Source organism: Neopsephotus bourkii, unplaced genomic scaffold (genome assembly GCF_033783945.1).
Source record: "Neopsephotus bourkii isolate Nb327-2 ecotype Australia unplaced genomic scaffold, CSIRO-AGI_Nbou_v1 NB_1052, whole genome shotgun sequence".
Classification (NCBI taxonomy): Eukaryota; Metazoa; Chordata; class Aves; order Psittaciformes; family Psittacidae; genus Neopsephotus; species Neopsephotus bourkii.
The window spans coordinates 1,733,997-1,746,047 of NW_026901541.1; the positions used below are offsets into that span (position 1 = coordinate 1,733,997).

At 39.7% G+C, this 12,051-nt stretch overlaps 1 protein-coding gene across 3 annotated transcripts in view; it reads left to right on the plus strand.

Moving 5' to 3' along the window:
• ABCC4 (ATP binding cassette subfamily C member 4 (PEL blood group)) overlaps positions 1-12,051 on the plus strand; it is a 154,996-nt gene that overhangs the window by 104,011 nt on the left and 38,934 nt on the right. For all 3 annotated transcript variants that reach the window (XM_061361080.1, XM_061361079.1, XM_061361081.1), the window contains exons 21-25: positions 3,339-3,489; positions 4,126-4,245; positions 7,891-8,001; positions 9,496-9,596; positions 11,840-12,031. In XM_061361080.1, the coding sequence (XP_061217064.1) occupies positions 3,339-3,489; positions 4,126-4,245; positions 7,891-8,001; positions 9,496-9,596; positions 11,840-12,031 (675 nt within the window). The remainder of the gene's footprint in view (positions 1-3,338; positions 3,490-4,125; positions 4,246-7,890; positions 8,002-9,495; positions 9,597-11,839; positions 12,032-12,051) is intronic.

Here is a 12,051-nt window from a genome sequence, read left to right on the forward strand (position 1 = left end):
CTCTAGGGTATGTGCAGTCTGTGAGTGGGAGAGGATAGTTTCTCCAGGGAAACAAAAGCAGATTTGAAGGTGGACAATCTGGCTCCATTGGGAAGCAAATTAGGTTTCTCCATCCTGGTGTTTTCAGTCTCAGTAGTGTGTGCATCTGTTGTCTTTTGTGTAAGGTGTCCTTGGTTCCAATACTGTGCAGATAGCTATCAAATGTAATTAATTGTCTCCCTTTTAAGAAAGCTTTGGCTATTAGTTTCTGCAGAGTCCTTACAGAAGACTTGTAAAGGTGGAAATTAAGAAATACAGTAAAAGGTGCTAGTTCTGTAGGCCATATGTCTTTTACATAGGGAATTTTTGCCAGCTTAGCCTTTGGATGCAACTTCTAATTGTAAGCTGATTCTGCTAGACAAGGTCTAGATGCCCAGTCCTGAGCTTTTCTTGCTGTGCAAACTGAATACCTAGCTCACCGCTTGTCTCCAGAGAGAAGAGCAGTCAGACTACTCGTGTTATCATTATCATCAGCCTGCTGATTACCTCGGGTCCTCCAGCTTGTGCACAGGGAACCTGCTCACAGCTGGGGCAGTCTCCAGATGAAGAAGTTAGCTGTCTCTTGTGAAACTCAGGAGCTAGAACCTTTACCTTACCTCACACCGTAGCTACATGATTACAGTCTGCAAGTGGTTGTGTCTGGCTTTCAGACTGCTTCATTAAGAGTTAATTTGTATGCACGTTTGGTTTTCAAAAAAAAAAACAACACACATGACTGATCCACCCTATCATAAATTTTTATAATGATAAGGTGGTGCGGGCTCATCTGAAATTCCTTCCAAAGGCGGCGTCAGATTTTTACTTTAGTCATCCTAACCAGCTTTTCCTTCCCTGTATTTTTGCCGTAGCAAGGCTTTGTTTACATGAGATGGATCCTAATAGTTCTACTCCCACTTCCACCCCCACCAGCTCTTTGAACATATTGTAGATTATCATTACTAAAAGTTCAGATTGGCTTCTTTTTTTTCTTTTTTTTTTTTTGGAGCATTTATTGTCCTTGAATTCTTCTCCTTAAAGCACCTTCCTCAATGCTTCAGGTTTGCGGCTGATGGTATGAGGAGTCAGAAGTAATTCACGTAACGGAGGGAGAAGGGGAAGGCAGCAGGTGCATAAATCTGACTGTGGAGTAAGTTGTCAGAAGGAAGGAATGGATTTCAGTCTCCGTTTGCTGATGAGGATAGAGGTGGGGGAGTCTTTAGAAATTAGCTAGTGTGTGGATGGTTGACAGGCTTGGTGGAAACAACAGCTAGGGAAAACAGTGATCTAGACAGGAGAAAATTTGGAGGAGGTCAGGAATCATTATTTCCTTTCTCATCATCCTGCAGTAAAAATTCCATGTTTACAAGGTTTTAAGGAGCGCGGGAGAAGCAGAAGGTAGGAAAGGGCTGACAGCAGTGCTGGTGAGGAGTTAAGGTGCTTTGTTTTGCTTTGTGCTGACATAAGCATGTGCATAATTGATGCAAGTGAAATACCGTGCACTCTTGCTGCTACCTTACCTCCTCGTTATGAAATCTAGGTAAAATGTTCACAATCTACTGCTTGTATCTAGAAGGTCAGACAGCATGATGTCATCAGCACCTTAACCCACAGATGAGCAGTGTAGTGGTAATGCAGCTTCCTTGAGAGCTCCTACCCTGTACCTCCTCTATAGCTACTTTCCATAATAGTTTTATGAGACCCTATAATGTGTGTTCAGGATCTATGAAATGCAGGGCTTTACCCTGATAAATCCTCTATCGTGAGCCAGGATCTTGCCTAGAGCCAAAGACTAAATTGTGCCGACTCATGCAGTCGTAATGGATAAAGTGTGTGGGTTTGCTGTTTTGTCAGGTGAAACTAGGGTAAAGTCAAAGAAGCCTCAAGAAGACTAAAAGAAACAGATGTAGGGGAAGCAGTTGTGCTCTGGTTTGGCTTTAGAACATGGGGGGAAGGGGGGAGTGGCGGCTACCAGAAGCATAACAAGAAATAGAGTGTTTCCCAGGCACTACCATTGAAAGTGTTTGGAAGTCCAGGTAGCTCTCCGGTATCTGACCTTAGCTGACATATAGCTTAACTTCTCCAACTTGATGCACAGAGAAAGGGATGGAAGCCTTTTTGCCATAATACATTCATTCTTGAGACCCAGTGGCCACTAGTGAATTTTTGGGATCCAGAAATCAGGCGACCACAAAATTCAGCTGGAATCTACTTGTACATCGAAAGGGATGATGAAGAAGGTGGCTCCTTTACAGTCCAGAAAATGCAGACCCGTTAGAAAATATTGACATTTCTAAATAATTTGTTAATGAAAATCATACAGCAACTTAGTGTTGAGCTAAAATTTCAGTTGGCTGGGTTTTGTACGGGGCGGGTTTTTCTTTGTGTGGTGGGGTTTTCCCCTCCCCTCTTCTTTTAAGGAGCAAAAGGCTTCACCCTGATTTCAGTGTGCCACACTTACATACATACATACACACACAGCTGGTGTTCTGAAAGAAATCTGTCTGCAGATAATGCTTTTCATAGTGTATTCAAACTGGAAGTTGGATGTGAAGGTTGTCAAGTGGTCTGCAGGGAATGGGAGATTTAATTCCGGAGGCTGGACTAGGATCCACTGTCCTAAGCCACAAAGCTTCATTCTGCATCATGTCTAGTTTTCTAAGAGTAAATTCAGGTTTACCCCAGCCTGAATCTCATACGCTAAAGTAAACCTGGCAAAACTAGCTTCTTGTGATGCTTCTTGCAGTGTTCAACATTTTATTTGTAACATTTCCCAATGCAGGCCTTTGGGATGAAAAAGCTCACTTTCTCCGATACTGGGTTTTCTTTCTAAATGGGACATAGCTTTTTATACGCAAGTTACAAGTCTGTGTTGAAAGTTCTTCCAACTGTCAAGTCTTTCAACTGAAAGTCAGTCTTTGAACAGTTTATTTCTACTTGGAATGAAAAGCATATCCCTGATTCACCAGATAGCTTGGGTCCATTAAAGATTAGTTGCCCATTAATCATCTATTACTTTGTTACAGCAGTCACAGACACACGCTAATGTTCAGTCCACTGGTTTTGTAAGGACGTTTCTTAAAGAACAAGTTATGTAGAAGAAAACCATAAACTACACAATTAGTCAGATTTGGTATTACTGTGAATTCTTCAAGTTGCTTAAAAATAGATGTCGCTTATATGTTATACAATGTATCAGCTCTTAAATTTGGTCGTTATGTTTAAATATTTAAGTGTTTCAATAGTGTTAAATAGTTTTATACTTGCTCTAAATTAAGTTCTTCTGGCAAAGAGTTTTTTATTTTGTTTCTATTGTGCTCCAGACTCTCCTACAGATTTTTGGTGTGGTGGCTGTGGCTGTGGCAGTGATTCCTTGGATACTCATCCCCTTAATTCCACTATTTATTCTTTTCATTTTTCTTCGACGATATTTCTTAGACACTTCAAGAGATATTAAACGTCTAGAATCCACAAGTATGTAGTTTGGCGGGACATAATGTTAGCTCGAAGCCTGCTTATTATTATGCGAAATGCTAGTATTTTATAGACAATCCATCAAGGATTTTTTTCTTTTCTATGCAAATAACTTCTTTATTGCTTTGGTTCAACTAGTGAATTACATGCTTAGCTCCTGTTTTGCATAATGATAAACTTTGGGTATGTCAGTTTTGCTACCTGTAAGTAAAGCTAGTTCAGGACATGCTAAGTCGCTGGTCATTCAGACCTTGCATGCACATACTAATGGTGTTTCTGACCTAATGTGGCTCTTGTGCTTGACTGTAGCTTCACTATGATACGAAATATTAAGCATTATGAATAACAAACATGGGTGCCTCATACCATTAATAAAGCTCAAAGAGTTTCTTCAGTGACAGCTATTGTTAAAGACGTAAGACATTTTTGTATAAATTAATATGCCTGTCTGTCTGACTGGTTCTAATTGAGTAAGAGGACTATGGTTAAAAACACTGCATATTTATTCTAAGAGGATGCAGTACAGTAACTTGTGTGGTTAAATATAAAGTAGCAGGATTAAAGATTAGTGTGCTACAAAAAGAATTAAATGTTGTCCTTCAGCTATTGCTAAGTTATTCTCGTTTTCCTTTGTAGCTAGAAGTCCAGTGTTCTCCCACTTGTCGTCATCCCTCCAGGGACTTTGGACTATTCGGGCTTTGAAAGCAGAGGAAAGATTTCAAAAATTATTTGATGCACACCAAGACCTCCACTCAGGTTTGTGATGAATTGACGTGAAAAAATCAAATCTTTGCTCTGTAGGAGGGAAATATCTTGTGCCCTCAGCGACATGTATGTAATGTGCATTAAACTCAGTAGGAGCTGTGCATTCGTCTCTTTAGGGTAAAATTTCTCTATTAGAACAAAAACGTTCCTATCTGTCTAGATTTTGAGAGTTTACTTTGGGCTGTAATACGATTTGAGATAGCCACGCACATGTTTTAACAATGTCTAAGATAAACAATTTAAAGTATGCCTGATAAGAATATTTAAAGAATAATTTTTGACGTTTTCTTGGATTCAGTCTTTAAAAAGAGGGGGGGGTAGGGTGAAGGAACAAGCTCTATTATGAAGCATTTAATATTAAGTAGAGTGCTAGGAGTAGGCAGAGATGATTATTATAAATCATCTTGGAAAAGTTTCATAACTCTCACTTCTTTTTTACTTTGAGGAGCTTTCAGGGCTCAAATCTAATATATGGTATTAACATGACTAGAAGGTGTAAAATATTAGTATTCTGCAAGCATAAGTTATACGATTCAGGTTTACATTGTGATTCTTTGCCTTCTATCAATGGGATGTTCTCTCTTACAGTGTTTTTCAAGATGCAGTAGAATTAAAGTTTGCAATAGTGTGTTTGTTAACTAAGGTCTTGTATTTCCTTTGTCACAAGGCATACAAGTATGTTCTGTGGCTTTTTTAAAATTTACAGACTTCTAAGGTTTCAGACCAGCCCAGTTCGTCTTTTCTGAAGCACAGCTTACCACAGGCTGTAGAATTGCACACACTGAGCTCTGTGTAGGGCCCAGTAAGTTGTGACCAGGGAAGCATATCTTCCAGGGAGGCACCCCTAGCTTTGCATTCCCCATTTCTTATTATCTTCAAGTCATTAGTTATCTGACCAAATCAATGTTACAGCAGCTGATAGCAAGGGAACACAAAGTTGTTCCTTAAGCTTTTTAGTAAAAGACATGATTAGTCAATAAACTGTGTATAAAAGCTTCACTATAAAAAGAGAACTGTAACCTTTAGAAGAAATATTTTATTGTATTTTAAGGTCAGGTCTAGGGATCACAAACACACTATTTTCCGGTCGATTTTATGCATCTCTCTAATAAAACTGTCAATATCTCCCCTCCTGGGCAGTTCAGGAACCTGCTTTTGAGATCAAGTTTCAGTGCTTACAGTTGCATTCTTTTGTCTACCCACTTGCTTCATCTTGGTGTCTTTTCCACCAGAGTATTTGAGGTACAACAGCTTGTTTAGCATGTATGTAGTTTTTGGTCCTTTGAGAGAATATTGAGCCAGTAGTGTGCCTGGGTAGAAAAGGCAGCCAGCAACATCTGTGCTGAATTAACAGGACCAGAGCCAGTGGAAGGAGGAAAGTGATTATCCCCCTCAGCACTTGTTAGCCCACATCTGGAATACTGCATCCAGTTTTGGACCCCCCAGATGCAGGAAACACTCTAACAAACTGAAGTGCGTTCAGTGGAGGGGCCACTAAGATCGTCAGGGACTAACAGGAGACATCTCCCTATGAGGAGAGATTGAGGAAACTGGGTTTGTTTAACTTGCAGAAGAGAAGGCTTATGGAAGATTTAATAGCTGCCGTCCAGTACCTGCAAGGATGTTGCCAAGAAGATAGGCTCTTCACGGTGGTGCATGGTGGGAGGAGCAATAAAAGGGCATATGACTGTCTGTAGACCATGTAAAATGTCTTGTTTAATGCAACCAGCTCCTAAATGTGTGGTTGGGCATAAGCAGCCACAGTTGGTGTAGATTTGACTAAGAGGTCACCAACTGTGGACCTTACCCATCTTGTCATCCTCTCTTTCCCTCAGCTGTGCTCCAGAACTTACATGGAGTTCCATTGTCTGATTTGATCACTTCATTATCTGGTTATCCAAAATGATCTGTCTTAAAATCAGACTTACCTCCTCCATTTATATGTAAAAGGAAGATTACTTTCCATTGAATCTTTCCCAGCACTGGGCTACGAAACATTGAAAGAGTTGAAATAGCACTGATCTTTAGCAAGGAGATTACGACAAGTAATTGTATAATCACAGAGTGTCTTGGGTTTGAAGGGATCTTAAAGATCATCTAGCTCCAACCCCCACACCACAGGCAGGTACACCTTCCACTAGACCAGGGTGCTCAAAGCTATGTCCAGCCTGACCTTGAACACTGCCTGGGATGGGGCAGCCACAGCTTCTCTGGAAGCCAGTGTCTCACCACTCTCACAGTACAGAACTTCCTCCTAATATCTAATCTAAATTTATCCTCTTTTAAAGCCATTCCCCCTTGTCCTGCCACTACATGCCTTTGTATAAAGTCCCTCTCCATGTTTCTTATATGGCCCCTTTAGGTACTGAAAGGCTGCTGTAAGGTCTCCCCTAGCCTGTCTCCATAGGAGAGGTGCTCCAGCCCTCTGATCATCTTCATGGACCTCCTCTGGACTTCCTGTCCATATCCTTCGTGTGGTGTTGGCCCCAGAGCTGTACACAGCACTGCAAGTGGGCTGGATGTAGTCTGGTCATTTTACCATTTGGCTTTTTGCAAACCAACACCTCTAGGTCTTTCTGCTTAGGGCTTCTCTCAATCCATTCTCTGCCCAGCCTGTATTTGGGATTGCCCTGACCAGGGTGCAGGGCCTTGAGCTTGGCCTTGTTGAACCTCATGAGGTTCACACTGGCCCTTCTGTCAAGCATGTCAGGGTCCCTTCTTCCCTCCAGTGTGTTGACCGCACCGCACAGCTTGGTTTCGTTGGCAAACTTGCGGAGGGTGGACTCAGTCCTACTATCCATGGCGCCAACATGAACAATGAAGAAAGGGTTGGAATGGTGGGTTGGAATGGTAACCTTCTGCTGTGACTAAGTAGCAGCTGGAACAGTTCATCCAACTGCAGCCTAAGCAATAAATAATGCCATATTTTGTTATGGCTACTTCTGGTTTTGGCCCTGAATCAAACATTTTGCCTTCTGTATTGCAGTGTCTTTTCCTGCTATCTGCTGTATCCTGTACTGTAGCATGTTTGTCTGAACTGGAATTTAGCACCGAATTTGGACACCTGGATATGAGTGCCCAGTGGAGATGTCCACCTGTGAGCTTCACTGAGAGTGAATACATGCATTTAGTCACTTGCATAGTTCTGTAGCTCCTCTGGCTGTATAGAGTAGCTCTTACGGGAGCTTAACCAGCTGCAGCTGCCTTCCAAACGTTTGGCTCTGATGGTTGTGTTGTGATACGTTTTAGCTAAAACCCTGTGGACTGTAGTCCAGCTACACCAAATGTCGTTGTACTTCTGCTTTTGTATAAGGTTCCTGAATCCACTAGAGTTTAAAAAAAGGCTTCCACTTAAAATAAACGGACCATACTTCAGGCTGTAAGGTTTTTTTCCCTTATTACTGTATGTTCTACTAGCTGTGGTTGCTATTGTGATTCCTAATAGTGTGAAAACTAGATGAGGCCATTTCAGGAAAACTGGACAGTATTCTGATCACCGTCAGGCCATGGTGATCATGCACTTGAAGATGGCAATGTTGGAGGGTTTTTAACAACTTATATTAACATTAATGATAATTACACAGCTCAGTTTTCTAATAATCCCCTGGTTTTATGTCTTTGTAAAATACACTTTAGAGGCCTGGTTTCTATTTTTGACAACCTCGAGGTGGTTTGCTGTACGTCTGGATGCCATCTGTGCCATTTTTGTAATAGTGGTTGCTTTTGGTTCCCTGGTTCTCGCCAAAAGTAAGTACAGATGTTAGCAAAAGTTCACCCAGTAATTACCATGTATAGTAATGTCTAATTCTTTTTCATAATTTGCTGTTTCTAATTGTTTAAGGGCTGTAATTAAGTTAAATGTTTCTTTCTAGATCATGATCTCTTCCTCGGTCTAAGGCACTGGGGCTGTATCTGCTTCCCAGCAAATACTGGAGGTAGTTCAGACATCTTTTGGGGTTAGGCATACATCTACGATCACCCCCAAATGTGCAAACTAGCAGATCTGTAGTCTTCACTTCTGAGATTCAGACCAATATGAACAAATAAATCTTTTTCCCCACCTTTGGTTTGTTGGTTGTTGTTTTGGGGTTTTTTTTTTTTGGGGGGGGGTCCTACAGGGCTTTCCTTCACATACTGAAATGCCCTCAGAGCTGCTTCTTAACAACTTTCTTCCATTCTACACTGGCACAGTGGGCCAAAAGGCAAGCTAAAATTCCTAGGGATACTCTTATGGTAACTTGGATCAGCAGGATAGGCCAGTTCCAGAAAGAAAATCGCCTCGTAAAAATACATTTTGTATTCACTGTCACTCATGAACTGTCATTAGTGTATGCATCATCGAGGATGTAATTGGGCTAGATGTACTAGAATGAGATAGTCATCTAAAATATGAAGGAAGAAGTAATTATCTTGGACATGAAAATTAGTGCTAATTTGCTGGTTTTGTTTCTTTTCTTTTTCCTTTGGATAAGTTCTGTAAATGCATGTGTTTTAAAATTTGAACACTCTGTGCTGCTCAACACTGAAAATCTTAAACTGGGTTTGATGTTATTAGAATGCAAAAAGACAAGTCAGAACAATGGTCCTGAATCTTTCTTTGCCTCTGAATAAGGAGTAGCTCTCTTGAAGTCAGTAGAGATGTGCCAGGATAAAGTTCAAGTAAGTCAGAGGACAGCCATGCTTAATGCTTAATACTGGGCCAGACAGAACTCATTTTGCGAGAATAGACCTACTGAACACAATGAATGCTTATATAAACAAGGAAAGAAATATTCTGTCCTGTTACTTTATCTCATCACTTACAAGAGTGCAAAGTGGTATAAAGATGTTTGGAACTTTGAAATCAATTTACACTAATTTTTTACTTAAATTTAGGGGCTGATCCTATTCTTTTAGAAAAAATGTTAAAAGTTACTAATGTTCAGCCAGATAGGGATGACTGTAACAAGCTGCGTAAGTATGGTCTTGAGACTGAACCTCAGTTTTTAGATAAAATGACAGGACAAGGAGAATTGGGACAATCTTTTCAAATATAATTTCCAAAACGTACCTAAAAAAATGCAGGAAGTAGCTGTTCTGCCTGGAGCTACTCATTGTGCAGATGGCAAGTAAGGTGTAACCAAACAGAATCCTGGCTGTGATGCTTCCACCATGTAAGCAACTTCATGAAAGTGAAGTTAACTAGGATTTTGTGTAATTACCGGTGTACTTATTTGATTCTCTTCTTTCCTTGTTGTGCAGCTCTGAATGCTGGACAGGTTGGTTTGGCGCTATCCTATGCAATCACCCTCATGGGAACATTCCAGTGGGGTGTTAGACAAAGTGCTGAAGTTGAAAACCTGGTAATGTTTTTTTCTTCCTTCTCACCTCTTGGTTCCTTTTCATGGTTGTGACATGAGGCCTTAAGGATGGGATTCTTCTTAACTATCTTAGGACATTAATACCTTAGCAAGCAATTGGAGCACCACTTACAGTCCATAAAGAAAAATAGCCTCTTCAGGGGTATAATTTGTCTTGGTGATTTTGACTGTCTGTTGAGATGAATTGTGCCTAGTGAGTTTTCCTCTCTATTCAAAGTAAGAGAGGTTTTATAATCTCCCTTTACAACAGCAGATAGAGACTGTCTAGTTACATTGTAGACAATTGCGTTACAACTTGCTAAAATTACAAGATATAACTCCCTCTCTATAAATGAGATTTTACATTTAATTTTTCTTTTAGATTTGGGGGTTTAAATGTATTAAAAATTTATTTATATCTGTCATGGCATTTTTAGGGTCCTGTTAATTCATTGTAGATTCACAACTCTTAATTTGTTGTGAGTTAACAAATACTTGAAAGTGTTTATGTTCTGCTGAGAGGACTGTGTGTTTTCCAAACTTTAGCAAGTGAAATGCCTTCCACCAATTGACACTATTTACTAGCATGTTTCAGTTGCCTATTTACTTTCTTAAGTTAATATATAAAAAGACTAAAAAAAGAACATCCTAAGCATAAACTGGAGGGGTTTTGTGTTGCTTTGACAACTCAAGGTTACTTGTAATTATTATTTGCTGACCATAGTCTAGGAAATACACGTAGTCCTTTTGTAGAAGTTACAAAGCCATGTTTAGTAACAGGTAAAATTCATAATAATGGTAGATTAGTATTTTTTTGTTGTCTGGCACACTGCTTCTTCAGAGCATTTGTCAGACATGAATACATTAGTGGTGACAGACTTTGTTGAGAAATGGGAAGAAAGCTTTTGTTTTTTTTCTTACCAGTTGGGAACTTCTGGAAGTGTCAGTCTCTGGGACTCTTATGTAGAGAGTTACTCTCTTGGAGGCTGTGATTCAGGAATACTTTGAAGGAGAAAGGCTTGCCATTCACTAAGCTGACTTTGATGTGGAGTGATGATCATTATATGGAGCTGTGAAACTTCTTTCACAGGTGGACGGTCACCAAAACCCCCTTGTTATTAAAGTTTGATTACATTTGGGGGAAGCAGGAACTTTACCTCTCTGTTCTACTCTGTCATTCCTTCCTTACGTGCTTTTCCTTGGAGCTTAGTTTGTAGAATGGAAAGGGTAGATGGCAACAAGAAACTTGCTGCCTGGTGACCTCTGCCTTTAAAGCCACTCCAGGCAAGATACGCCTACTGAATATCTTTATGATGTTTGTTTCTTTATTTCAGTATTCATCTGTGGGTGGATACTGTTAAAGACAATTAGTAGTATTGAGAAGATGTATGGATGAGGATGCACATCAGAGCCTAAACAGAACTTTTAATATTTGCCCAATGGGAAAAAAAATGTGTAGATAGCTCAACTTCTGTTTCTCTTCCTTCCTGTAAGATTAGAGCATCAGCAAATCACAGAATCAGAATAGTTAGGGTTGGAAAGGACCTTATGATCATCTAGTTATTGTAGTTTCTTTTGTATCTGGCATAAAATACATGGGCAAAAAGTTTTATTGCATGTAAGTCACTAACAGTATGGTGACAGCTGTCTTGGATTGTGGAGTTGCTTGTGACAGGTATTTAGAAGATTTTCTAGGGGTGAGCACAGTGGTAATGATGAGGACAAAAATGGGATGATGAAGCCAATAAGTTGATTCTAGTAGCTATTGTGCATCTGCATGTAGCTTATACAGCAGTTTCATTTCTAGCCTTTGTTTTCCCAGCACACAATAAAAGGGTGTCATCTTGGTCAAGACTGACAGACAACTCATAGCTCAGATTTCTTAATACTTGTGGGTGTACTTAGATTTGTAATTAATCCCACTGGTTAGACATGAATGTTTATGTATGGATTTATGCATCATGATAGATCTGGGTCTGTAGTAGGCCATGAGATGCATTCTTCCCACTTTTTCAGTTGTATAAAGTAAGCATAGGATGCTACCAAATAATCTTATCTGTGATTAAAAAAAAACCAATCCTCTTTAATAATTTGAATTGAATCTTTATAATAAAAAATATCCACAAACATAATTATATGCATGTAATATTTGCAATATATGCAGTAAGCTGAAATTTATGTAATATCTGAATATATGAAATATATTGTGTAATTTATGAAATATATGTCTTCTTTCCTCCCGTTAGATGATATCAGCAGAAAGAGTAATGGAATACACAGAACTTGAAAAAGAAGCTCCTTGGGAAACCAGCAAGCATCCACCACCTGAATGGCCAAACCAAGGAATGATAGCATTTGAAAATGTTAACTTCACTTACAGTCTGGATGGACCTTTGGTGTTAAGACATTTGTCTGTTTTAATTAAACCAAAAGAAAAGGTATGTATATGGCTGTCTGT